The 12,849-nt window shown below is 40.0% G+C and overlaps 1 protein-coding gene across 1 annotated transcript in view; it reads left to right on the top strand.

The window, feature by feature from the left end:
- Window positions 1-3: 3 nt before the first annotated feature.
- Window positions 4-12,849, top strand: part of ARHGAP10 (Rho GTPase activating protein 10) — a gene marked incomplete at its 5' end in the record, with an annotated part of 149,225 nt that continues 136,379 nt past the window's right edge. Inside the window, one exon of the mRNA XM_010010676.1 lies at window positions 4-142. Within this exon, the coding sequence (XP_010008978.1) occupies window positions 4-142 (139 nt within the window). The remainder of the gene's footprint in view (window positions 143-12,849) is intronic.

The following is a 12,849-nucleotide window of genomic DNA, read 5'->3' as shown; positions in this document are numbered from 1 at the left end:
CCCCTGGAGTTCAGTGACTGCTACCTGGATAGCCCCTGGTTCAGGGAGCGGGTTAGAGCCCATGAGGCCGAGCTGGAGAAGACCAATAAGTTCATCAAGGAGTTGCTAAAGGATGGGAAAAACCTGATCGTCGCCACTAAAAGTGAGTGGAGGGCGCGGGAGGAGACGCTGGGTGCTGTGGGGCGGGTCGGATCGGGGCCCGGCGCCGAGAGGCTTCGCTTGGAGCCGGCGGCGCTCGCTTTTGTTGCGGTGCGTGTTGCACTGTGTCTCCCCAGCCTTTCCGTTGGGTCCCCCTGCAGCCGCTCTGGGAACGTGGGTCCTCTCCAGCCCTTCACCGTGGAGAGGGGACAAGGAATAGCGGCAGTAGCGCCGGCTGGAGCCCCGGGTAACTCCTTGTAGCGCCTGTTGCATCTGCCCGGTCTATTGGGCGGGCCTGGCTTATGTATTCGGCGGCGCCGAGTCTCAAGTAAGCTACAGTGTTAAATCCACTGAGAAGACTTGGCTTCACGTTATACTGGCGCTTTGCAAGCCGAGCTTCTGTGAATTGCATATCTGAACATGGCGATGTACGTGTATGGGCATTTGTAGTCTGAGAAGAGGCTAATGAAAATACCCCTTTGTCAACATTTCAAGTATGCTCAGGAATTACCAGACTTGCAGTTCTGTGGTGACAGCGCTGGTTACCAGTTCTGTGGTTTTGTCCTCTTAAAAGGTGATTGTGTTTTTTAATTTTCATGTTGAGCGTATGCTGTGGTGTATATATATGGTTAGATATGCTGTGATTTATGTGGGAATCGTTATTTTCCTTGAATGACCATGTTAACACATGTTCTTAAGGTAGTAGTTTGGAAATACAATTTCTTCTATATAACTGAAGATGCGGTAGTGTAGTCCCCTAAATAACTAATAGGATGATTAACTCTACCAATTATTCAAATAAAACAGTACTGCAGTGCTCTGGCACTGTGTTCTCAAAAGTGTATTGCATCTTTGGTATCGTGGAAAACTTCTGAAGAGAAGGAACCACACTTTCAAGATACTTCCCTGAAAGTAAACTGAGAGGGATTTGGCCAATGATTTGAGTGGTGTAGCTGCCTGGGTATGGTGAGGGTATTAAAATCTGAGATAACTCATTTTGTGCAGATAAAGAAGCATTCTTTCCTGGATTTAATTTCAGGATTGTTTGTTAATTAATTAATTAATTGTTTCCAATGTGTCTGGGTAAAAAAAGGTAAAAGATGCCATATCAAATTTGACTTGTTTGTAACTCTTATTCTTTGGACAGGTAGTACTTAGTTACTGCATATCGTGTTCCGTGAGGATTATTTGAAACCTGTGACGTGAAGTGTGGGCATAAATCACCTTAATTTGGAGTGCAGAGTAAAAAGCGTCCCTAAACTTGGATAAGAATGGTAGAGGAAAATCATTCTGCTTCTTCTCTTATATTTCTCAAGCATCTAGACAGGATTTTGGCCACTGCCCAAGCCCCTCAGTTTCTCACATGCAGTTGCATATATATAACTTAATTTGAAAGTGTGGAGCTGATGATGGTGAGGGAAGCCCTCACTCGTGTGAGCCTCCTATCCACAGTGTGATCATGTGCTGATAACTTTGGCTCGGTGTGCAGTGCTCAGTGTGCTTAGCTGTGTGCGGTGGGAGCCAAGGGAGTCAGCAAGCCAAGCACAGCCACCTGGCCTAAGAGTTCTTGATGAAATACTTGGGGCTAGCCCATGAGAAATATTTAGAGAAGCTATCTGAGATCCTGCCTGGTGTTCAGGTCTAAGCAATTCCTTTCTGAGAGGACAGTCAGAAATTTTCTTCTTGAGTTTAGGTGCTGTACCTTATTCTGACAAACATCTATGCTTCAGCATACTTGTTTCGGAAGTGGAAACAGAGGTTAGATCCTTTCTTACCCATTCCAGGCTTCTGCAGTTGTCTTTCACCTTTAGAGTGCCCTGTATAACAGGTTTGAAGCTGAGCGAGTCGTCTTCCTGTTCCGCTTGTGAAGCACTGCCACTGTTCAACAGACATTAAAAGACAAATTGAACCAGAGGAAACATAAGGAGGAGTTAAAACCCATTAAAACCCTAGTGGTTAGGGTATTGGTCCTCCTTGTGTTTTCTTCTGAAAACACAGTCATCTAAATTCGTTGATGAACCTGATTCATTTGCTGTCAGGAAAACGAATGGGATTCTTATTTATTCCAAAAACCAAGCTGAAGAAGTGGTCTAGATGCAGAACTAGCTATTCACCTCTGTGAAAACTGCATCTTCTGTGTGAAGACAGGCTCGCCAAAATCTAGTGAATGTGATAATAAAGAAGGGCATTTTGAGGGGTTAGGTGACTGCCTCTTAGACAACAGTTGATTACCATTTTTTTGAAAATTGTTTTAGTCTTTTGAACAAAAAATGTCGTGTTAATAATAACTAAAGTATTTCTCTGTTACTAGAACTGGCTAAATTACAAAATTTACATCTGTTTGAATTGATTTGTGGGCATCATAAGCTTTTCTGAACGGCCTATAAAATACAAAATGTAGTAGGTGCCCTATTGTTCTTAAATATGTGCTAGATGAAGTGACTGCAATAGAGAATGTCTGCCTTTCCCCCTCCCTTAGCACTTTCTTTATTTCACTTGTAAAGCAGCAGCTTACAAAAAATGCTGTGAGAATTCTTTAGGTGTGAATAACTGATGTGATTGAATAGATCCTACTTCCAGCTTGACAGCCAGCCTTGTAAATTACTTTGCTGCTGCTTGCACTAGGTTACATCTTGAGAGCTGGGAAGCAGACACTGTTGCCAATCCCTCTAATCATATGAGTCGTCAAGAGTCTTGCAGGACAAACTAGTAACATGATGTGTATCCTTTTGTTGGCTCCTTTCCATTTATCTCCTCATTTATATGGAAGTGTGTTTTCCACCTGAAACTCAGAAGAAATGTTTGTTTTTGGTTTTTTTTTCTGTTAGCACAGAACTTATATTGCTTGCTTTTTTTTTTCTTAAAAGAAAATAAACCTGCATTTTTAAATTGTTGAGTTTCCAGTATGAAGCATACTTCAAGTGTATCTTTATACTTTTTTACTTTTAAGTTTCAGTTGTTTCAAGAATCTGATAGAAAGATAAACAAGACTGGCTCAGAGCTGTTTCCTGTATAAGGGTTTGAATCACTGAGCTGTCTAATTCAGGTTAATTACTGGAAGAATGTGTAAACAATAGGTATCTGTTTTCTTTATGATGGTTAAATATGTTTAAAAGGAGTACAGAAATACATTTTTTTTTTCCACAGTTAGTGATGAGTAAATACAAGCAGTATACACATATGCCTTTTAAAATAGAAATACAATATTTCTCAGGGGATTCCAGTTCAGTTAAACAAGTGAGGATCAAGATAGTTTATAAATAACTTCTGGATGGAGTTAGTTGTTCTTCTCTTGAGAGGAACTGGATTTAAAGGTGCCTGGTTGGAGAATCCTTATTCTGAAACATGAAAGGAACTTGAGGGATTTAGTTCTGAGCTCTAAAAAAAAAAAAAATCTCTGAGATGCAAATTGTTGAAAGCTAAAGAATACAGTGGATAAACACTACCTGTTTGCTTTCAAATTCTTCTCCCTATGTTGGACCAACTCTTTGTCTCTTGACATGAATGTGAGAATTGTTTGAGGCTTTTGAGGATGGTTTTTTGGAGGCAAGACTTGTGTATAAAGGTATAGCAGGAGTTGTCACTTCCTATGAGACTTCAGGGTGGAGTAGGAAGAGTCAGCGTCGGTTTTGATCCTGGGCATCATATGGTGGGTTTACAAAGGATACTTGAGTGCATGCACATAGCTATTCCACGTGTCTAAAAGCAGAGCCCCTCTCCCCATTCTCGGATTTAGGCTCGGATCAGAGCAGAATTATGTTTGGGTCAGTTGCAGGGACTTTGTAATGGGCTGATGAAGACAGAAGATGGAGAAACATGAAAGCAGAATTGAGTTCCTTAAGAAGCTTTCAAGGGGTGGTCTGTATGTTGTGTGCCTAAAGAAAGCCTAGCCAAAGTTTGATAGGAAAGGGTGCTCCATATGGCCCTCTTGGCTAAAATGCATCATATAGCCTTTCGTTAAGTCAAGACCATCTACTGCCATGTGGCCAGTATTCAAATACTGCAGTATTCAAATACTCTTACCATTTGCGCTGGAATGCAGAGCAGCCACCTTCCTCCCCTTGCACCCTGAGAAACTTGCTACTCAGCAGCCCCATTGTGTAGTTTTCATGAGTGAAGGCCTGTCCCTCATTATCTTGCTGTCTCTATTTCAGCTGAGAGCACGATAACACCTCCTGTGCCCCCAGGTTTTGAGTTGTGAGCTCAGTTCTGTGAGGTCTCGGCCATTGCATGGGTCCATCAGAGGAAGAAAACAGACCCAGTGCTGGTCTCTGAAAGCAGCACAGTGTGCTCAGGCCTCTGGTGACTATTTTTAATTGCTATTTTTGTTTTACATTTTTTTTTTACGGAAGAGTTATTCCTTGCACTCTTCCAGACAGAATGCAAAAAAAAAAGAACCAAATTTCTTTTATCTGTGTAGTTTGTTGGAATACAAAAAGTTACAGGTAATTGTTACTGACAAATGCTGGTTAACTCCAGGGAGTATTTCTGCATTTGTGAGGTGGGAGGGGGAAAAAGTGAACTCTTTCCTCTGAAGGGTTACTAGTTACTGGTCATTTACAAGTTTGCCATCAAGAAGTTACGCAGACAGAAACGTTTGTCAGCAACAGGAATAAAGCCATGCCCAATCCCATCTCCGACCTAGCAGAATAGGCTGAGACTTTTAACAAAGTTGATTGAAGAACCTGATCCAAACACAAGACCCAGTCAGATGTCTGAGTTGGCCAAACCCCTATTCTGTTTCTTGGCCAGTTCTTTTAGCATGTGGTGATTAGTGGTTGACCTCTCAGACACTGGTCTAGATAGGTTTTTGGCCTGACCTGGTATGGATGTTATTATGTAAATGTAAAGGCTGTTGTAATCCACATAATAACACAGCATAAACCCCACTCAAATCACTTGAGCTGCAGTGCCTTTTTTTTTTTTCTTAAACACTAATTGTCCATTTTTTTAAAGCTTTCCTTAGTATAATCTGCACTTATGAAACCACTTAGCTGAACATGTAACATGTGCCAGCTCTTAAAGTCATAGGAATTTGCTGCAAAAAAAATGTTCTGCTGATGCTCCAGTACATGTCAGAGAAGCAAGATAAAACAGTTAATATAGGACTCATTAATAACTTCTGTAAAAGAAATGGATTTTCACTAAATATTTAGAAAGAAGCTGAAGACTGAATAAAACCTAATGTAATTCTTACTTAAGAAACGGGGGGCGGGGAGGAGGAAGAGAGAGCAGGGAATACTGTGAGAGTGCCTTAGTTGAACTTGTGTGCAAAGTTTACTAAATCAGCAGTGTATAGGACTCTATCTTTGATTGATTCACCTTGAATTCAGTGAGAGCTGTAAATTAATAAATCTTCACATGTAGAGTTTTACTAAGCTGTTTTAGCTTTCAATTAGTACTTCATAAAGGAGCCTTATTTCTCTTATAAGGCATGCTTTAGGTGTGATAACAGGAAGCAAAAAAATGCTCTAAGTGAACACTCTAAGACTGAAATTTGAAAGAGACTGCTTAGATAAAAATTACTGCTAGGGCAGTGCTAGATTCTGTATCACAGAGGCTACTGAGCAGTATATACCTTTTTAAAAAAAAAACCTTTTCTATTGAAATTCAGCTCAACAATGGAAACATTAAGAAACTACCCCGAATGGGTACTTTGGGGCCTATCTGGTACAGCTTTCCCTGAAGAAAGAACTACTTGTAGTAATATAATATTGCTTTTCCCTTCCTTTCAAGGTAATTGCCACAGTTAGGGTGCAATTAACTAAGACAGTACTTTTTTTTTTTTTAACTGTTTTTTGGTAAAGTTGCTTCTGGGTAAGGATCAGCGAAGTGCTTTCTTTTAAGAAATACTGGGCAGAACATTGTGTTTGGCTCCACCCTAAGTAAAGCATTCGTTACTGTGTCAGTAGCTATAAAAAGTGTCAAGCTCATTCTGTGGAGGATGCCAGTTTGTCATCTTGAATCATGTCTTTTCAGCTTGGATTACTAACTAGCTCCGTTACCTTCTTTGTCTTGCAGATGTTCCACTGTTGTTTTTTCTGTATTAAAAGTAGAACATTGTGCTAGTGAACTAAAAGATGTGATTTCAGAAAATATGAATTTTCATGGATTTTCTCAGTTCCAAGAGATGTGACAGGCTGTTGTTGAATGAAGTGATTCTGTCTTCTAATTGCTTGGGGGAATACATTATTTTTCAGTTTTAGATAAATGATGTAAGTGGTCATTAAAGGGGACATCAGTGATTAGTGTCCTTGCCAGTCTTCAGGACAAAGCCAATAGAAATAAGTGGAATGGTTTGTAATTTGTCTGGTAAAACATGTGGGAAGGTTTTCCCCGGTATTTTTCTTTTTTTAATGACAACCCTTTTACAAGTTTATGAATCTGAATTTTATGGAGTCTGAATACATATTAAGGAGCTGGAAAAAAGGATGGATTTGACCTACAGTCGGTGAAATGCTAACAGCTGCTTGAAGTTAAAGAAAGAAAAATAGGTCTACTGCTAAGATTGCAGGTGTGCACTGTTCCTAACCTTACCTGTGCTTGCCAGCTCTCTACTGCAAAAATACTGCACATTTTAATAAGCAGAGTTTGTAACACTGATACCAGTTCTCAATTCAGTCTAAAATCATAACCTTCAGTGAGGCAGATCATCTTTTCCTGATCTGTACAGAGTTTTTTCTACAGGGGCAGGGAGGGGAGACCACCTACTCTGAGATGCTGTGGGTGCTATGGACTTAATTTTTCCGGATGTGCAGCAAGGGGATTAGCATACAGGCCAGGTGCTCTGGCCTTCCCTTTGGACAGGGAGTGCTTGGAAACGTGTTTTTGAACAGAAGAGCTGCATCGCAGTACTTCTCCTCCCTGGCTGTATTTTAACATTACATAATTAGTGTATATAGTTTACATTGACTTCAATACTTTTATTTTATAATACCAACTTCAGTTACTACTGCAGCTCTTCACACATTAACTTTAAAACCAGAGGCTTGCTGTTTGAGGGAAATAGTCCACAATGTGTGAATCTTGGCAATATACTTCATGTTTGGAAGTGTAGGTTGTAGCTTTTGAGATAATTTTTATGACTGGCTTATATCTGATGGGGTTTTCTTTTGTGTCAAATGCCACTTTGCCGAGTTTCCAGGCCATGTTTGCTGTTGTTCTATGACAGTTTTTCTTGAGATGTTACAACATGCTCAGTGTTTGGATTATCTTTTAAAAGTCTACATGTTATTGAATTGGCAAATTAAGATATTTTGAGCAGTTGAATGCCCTCTAGAATATCTAGTGAGTATATAATATCTGATCAAATGACATTGGCACATATTAGCAGAATAGTTTAAGAAACTGCTGTTCAGGGAATTGAACATCTCTGCTGGTGGTTGCTGCCACCCACTGTAGTTGTCTGCTTTAATCAGCACCCAAAATCTGTCTTGTTGCTAAGTCAAACCAATCTTCTTTGCCAAGTTTAAACTAAGCCATCACATTTTGCAATTAGTTGAGGTAGGCACATGAGCTCCATCGAGCAGCTCCTATGGAGCTTGTGCCTTCTGGGTGTAACACTGATAGAAGGGAGGGCAGTTGCAGTGGCTGCAATTTAAAATGCCCCATGTATTAATCTGTGATAGGTGTATGCCTGAAATCCAACGTGCATGCTTAGGTATCTCACTGGGAGAGACGATACTGGAAGGGGAAGTCTGTGGCTGGGTTTATGCTAACCTCAAATTCTTTTTCTAAACAGACATTTTTGGCAGCTTTTGGCAGACAACCTCAGTGCCAGGGTGCCACTTTTCCATACTTACCTGCACCTAGGGACAGAGCTTCTTACAGCCACCCTGTTGTTTGTGAATGCCTTTTACTCCTGTTCTGTTTTTGTTTCCTCCCCTTGTTGTTTTTTCCCCTCCTATGTGTTCGTTCATCTTTCAGGATAAAAATAGAGAGAAAACATCCAGGCCCTCACAAGCAATGTGACCATCACAGGCCAAGGCCAAATCAGAAGTTTCTGTAAATCATTCATGCTGGGGTTGTCCTCTGTGGGAAAGGAGCAGTGGGAGAGGAAAAAAAGATGGAAACTCACAGGATTATTAAACAGATTGTGGTTTCACTACTGCCCTTTGAATAATGTCCTGTTGTTGCCTCTTCAGTTGGGAGGACTGGGCAGGTGGGGGTTATCAGCTCATTAGGTCACAGAGAAGGCTTTGCTTCTTAATAGGTGTGGTTGTTACAGATTCCCTTGGTTCTCTCCAGCTTTTGTATATACACCTGACTGGTTGGGACTGCTTGTCCTTGAAGAGGAATAAAAAAAGTGCTTTGTTTAATTTGGCGAGGAAAATCAAGTATCTAGGCTAGAAACTGAGCTGGACTCTGTGTCTCATACCTGGGCCTTGGAGGACATTGTAGCCTGTGTAGTGTCCAGTAGATTCTCAGCCACTTTGTTGCTGGTGAGTGGTTTTTTAAGCTTTGAAATTTGTCTGTTTCCACCATTAGGCTGATGTGTGCAGGCTTAGAAGTGATGAATGAATTCATGGTGAAGAGTCTGAAGTTTGTGTTGCACTTGCAGTGCTTCAGCCTTAAGAAGAATGAGGCTGTAATGTATCAAATCTCAAAATCTGATGTTTCTTCCCAAGCAGAAAGAGAACACCTTGGTTTTGCTTGTTTGTCTTAATCTGTGATTTTCCCAGTCATTAGAGTTGCATGCTTTGAAAAAATATAAATAATATTTGAATGTACTTACGATGGAACAAAAAAGAAAATAATTGTAGCTGATCTAAATGAAAATATGATTGCTTAGAAAATGCATCTTCAAAAGAAAAAGCCCACTGTCTTGCACACAGGTGTAGGGAGCACGCTGCCAAGTCACTGAGGACATGAGAAAAACCTTTTAAAATCTCATTTTGGCAGCAGGTCACTGTTCTTAGAAATCTGTCACAGGGCTGATTTTGTAGTTTATGTGGATTAGCAGACTGTGAACACTGTGGTTTAGCCTTTGAAATACATCAGTGCTCTGAGAACAAAACAGTGTAGTTTACATTGTCAATTTTTTTCCTATTAAAAGATCAGGTTGTATGCTGTCTGTTGAAAAGGCCTGGTCCAATTGACAAGCTTAGTTACAAGCCAAATAACTGTTTCTCCAAAGCTTCTGTCTGTTCAACTCTTCAGCCTGCAAACTTTTCTGGAACAAAGCTGACTTTCTTCCAGTCTGCTCTAAAACACTTGCTTCGTGGCAATATTACTGTACTTCTGTTGTGACTCATTTTCCTTTATGATTTCAGTAATTTCAAAACACACAGTTCAAAATTTCTTTTGTGCCTTTTGCTTAACTGTTCCTCTGTCCCAGCAGATTCAATATCTTTCCTAAAAGAAAAAAACCTGCCTGGATCTAATGCTGAAAACAATCTGCAAACACTTATCTCACCAATGGCCAGTTTGTTGGTTTTTGTGTAACAAAACACATCTGTGTCTACCAAAACCATTATTGTTCTTCCCATGAGGGTCTGTAGGTTGTTCCTGAGGGGAAAGGCTGCCCTCTTTGAAGGGTAGAAAACTAGCTAGTGAAGCATGAGTTTATTGTTGGCACCTGCTTCTCTCCTTACTGCACTCTTTTGCTATGTTTTATGGAGTGATGGGGCTAAGCTCCAGATATGTAGCTCAAGTTTTTGTGTAGTTAATATCATGAATGAAGGAAATGTCTGTGTTTCAGCCTTGAATCTCATGTGTAGGAACTTGGTCCTTTGTTCAGATGAACTTTGCTGAGGGCCTTGAGCAAAACCAAAGGAGATTTGAACCTAGGTAATAAGACAGGATACTATGGTTTCAGAACAGCTGAAGTGTGTTCTCTGTCTTGGAAAGGCTCATCCACCTGTTGCAGAGCCCAAACACCTGAGGACTGGTGGCCGTTACCTTTAGGTAGGGCTAAAGAAGACCTACCTAAATTAGGTAACCTCCTCTGAGGGAACTGAACACTGGAAAGATCGTCCTGGTCTAGTCATCATGGTGCACAAAGTAAGTTTAAGAAACAGAGGTCCTTCAAGCTACTGTCTGAGATGCAAATGTGATTTTGAAAAGCTTTGAAACTCAACAGAAATAATTCTTTGTGTTCAGTTACCTGGAAATTTTACTGCCATTTTTCCCTTCCTGTCTTCATGAACTACTTTTGTGTCTGTAAATGTGTCTCAGGTATGAATTCCTCGAGTTTAGTTATGAAAATACCTTGTATTTTGGTGCAACCTAATTTGTGTTTTATATAAGGCAATTTTTTTTAATTGCTGCTACAGGATGTTGTCACTCCTGAGGATCTTTCTGTAGTGGACATGATTCTCGTGTCTGCAAGGTTGGTGAAACTAGAGGGATGAAATTTTATCTTTTATGCAACTAAAGATTTATCTGGAGGCAAGCACAGTACAGTTAACATTTCCCCTCCCTGTCTTGCTTGTATAGATCACTGCTTATGCCTCTTGTAACTCACTTGAGTCTTTCTTCATATAACATGGGAAAAAAGCTTCAAAAAAACAACATGTAGTGATGGAGTTTTTTATTTGCATGGTTCTGACCAGGCACTAAGCAGCAAACAAGTGAATTAAATTAATGGAATGTTGACATGTCTCCATCTGAAGCCAAAAAATGTTTTAGCTTTTCTTATAAATGGATAATTTTATGGTATGAACAATTGAAAGCTGTGTGTAGAGAAGTGACTTCGGGAGCAGCTTTAGGCAAGCCCTTTACCTTTTTATATCTTTCTTTCTGTCATTATTCAAGCTATTGCATCAAACTTGGGACATTTATCTATAAAGCATTTCATAAATATTGAAATGTTATAGAGAAGGATTGTGTATTGGTCACTTCTGCTTTATGCAAGGCTGCACTCATTGCTCTTTTTTTGTAGTCATTACTTGAATCGAGCAGTACTTACAAACTTTTCCTTAGTCCTCTTCCAGTAAATTAGCTTAATATAGAATCTGATAGGAGAATGTGCCATATTTTCTTGCAGTTGTGTTTTAGACATCTCAGTATATGGCAGGCATGGCACTATGAACTCAGAACGCAGCTGTTCTGCCTTTGCCATGCAGATTATTCAAGTGGAAATTTAAGTCAGCAGTTTGGCTTTTCTAAGGTTTTAGACCATATCGTCGCCACTTGCTTTGTTTTTAGAAAGTATCCATATGTGAAGAAAAACTTAAGTATGTCAGCCTTGGTGTTATGCTCTGGGACATACTGAAATCCACTTCAGAGTTTGAAAGTTATTGCAAAGCCTGCTTCATTGAGAAGGTATTTTTTTCTCTTCTCATTGTACCTTTTGTTTGTAATTCTTTCAACTGTTTACAAGGAAGTTGGCTTTGATACCTTCTTGAGAATTAGTTTGGGGTTATTGCTATGAATGTATTTTAAATTAAAATCAGGAATTAAGATACCAGTCAAGAAAAGTAGCAGTCTTGTTTTGGATGGAGCAAGCAACTGGACCGTGTTAGCAATTAATCTGATAGCTCCTCCCTTCCCCTTTCTTTCTGGTACACCTCAAACATCTGATACCCTGAAAGCATCAAACAAAATTCAAACAATTCTATCAGCATTTGTTTCAATTTCAATAATTTTCTAAATAAAACTTTCTGTATATGTTTATTCTGTTCCTGTTATAATAACTATGATTTGCTTACATTTAGGGTTTTTAAGGCTTGTGAGCAGACAGAAAGGATTCTATGCTTTTGATATCTCAGATTTGAAAGTAAATCCTGTAAAAAGCATTTATCTTTAAGTAAAGAGAGTTATCTTTTAGATAAGGATGCTATGCACACACACACCCCCCCCACCCCCCCACCCCCACCCTCTCCTTCAGTTTATCTTCTAAATATGGAAAACTCCTAGATTTTAATAGTGGTCAGGAGGTTATCTCACATTTCACGAGGACATTATTGAATGGCCTTATTGAAACGTTGCTTCCTGGGCACTATTATTAGTGTAGTAGCTGAGAGAGATATGAGCAGCTGCGGAGTTTTGTTCTGAGTGCCTGGGTGGGTGGGTTGGAGTGGCATTCCCTGAGTGACAAGCAGAGGCACTGAGGGATGCTAGGAAGGAATTTTGCTTGGAAAACAGTTGACATTAGCTCAGTGGTTTGTGCTTCTGTCTCTTTTCTCGCCATCTCCCTTCTGAAAGGTTCTAGTACTGTAACTTTTTAGATTGTTCTTGCCTAGCCTGCCAGAGATTGTTGCCTCCTTCACCCCAAGTGATGTCTTTACCTCCCTGTTCTGGTGAAAATTTATAGAGCAAGCTTATGTGAACATTCTAGTTTGAATATTAAGGAAGAGCAGGAAAGGCCCAATAGCATGGGCCTTAGTACATGCTAACATGGGGACATGCTCAGGGCACCTAAGAATGCTTGGGATAGAGCTACTAGAGTAAAGGCCGAATCAAGTCCTCTTTGACGTGTGTACCTCTAATCCCTTGCTAGGCTTTAGAAAAAGATATGGCTTACTTTTTTTTTTTTTAAGAATATATTTTCTTTTGCTTTCATGCATCTGCAATTGCTCTTCCTACTGAGCAGTAATTTATTGAGTAGGAGTGATTTACTCAAAGAGTAAGAACAGAACAAACACTGTCTGGTGGTGGCATTGCTACAGGCTGCGGTATTACAGAGGAGAGGGTTCTCTGCTCTCAAGTTAATGACAAAACCAACAAGAATGTTATTCCTAGGCTTTTTTTTCTTCTTCTTCTTTCCCT

The sequence above is a fragment of the Nestor notabilis genome, unplaced genomic scaffold, assembly GCF_000696875.1.
Source record: "Nestor notabilis isolate BGI_N333 unplaced genomic scaffold, ASM69687v1 scaffold3143, whole genome shotgun sequence".
Classification (NCBI taxonomy): Eukaryota; Metazoa; Chordata; class Aves; order Psittaciformes; family Psittacidae; genus Nestor; species Nestor notabilis.
This window is presented reverse-complemented; position numbering and strand designations above follow the sequence as displayed.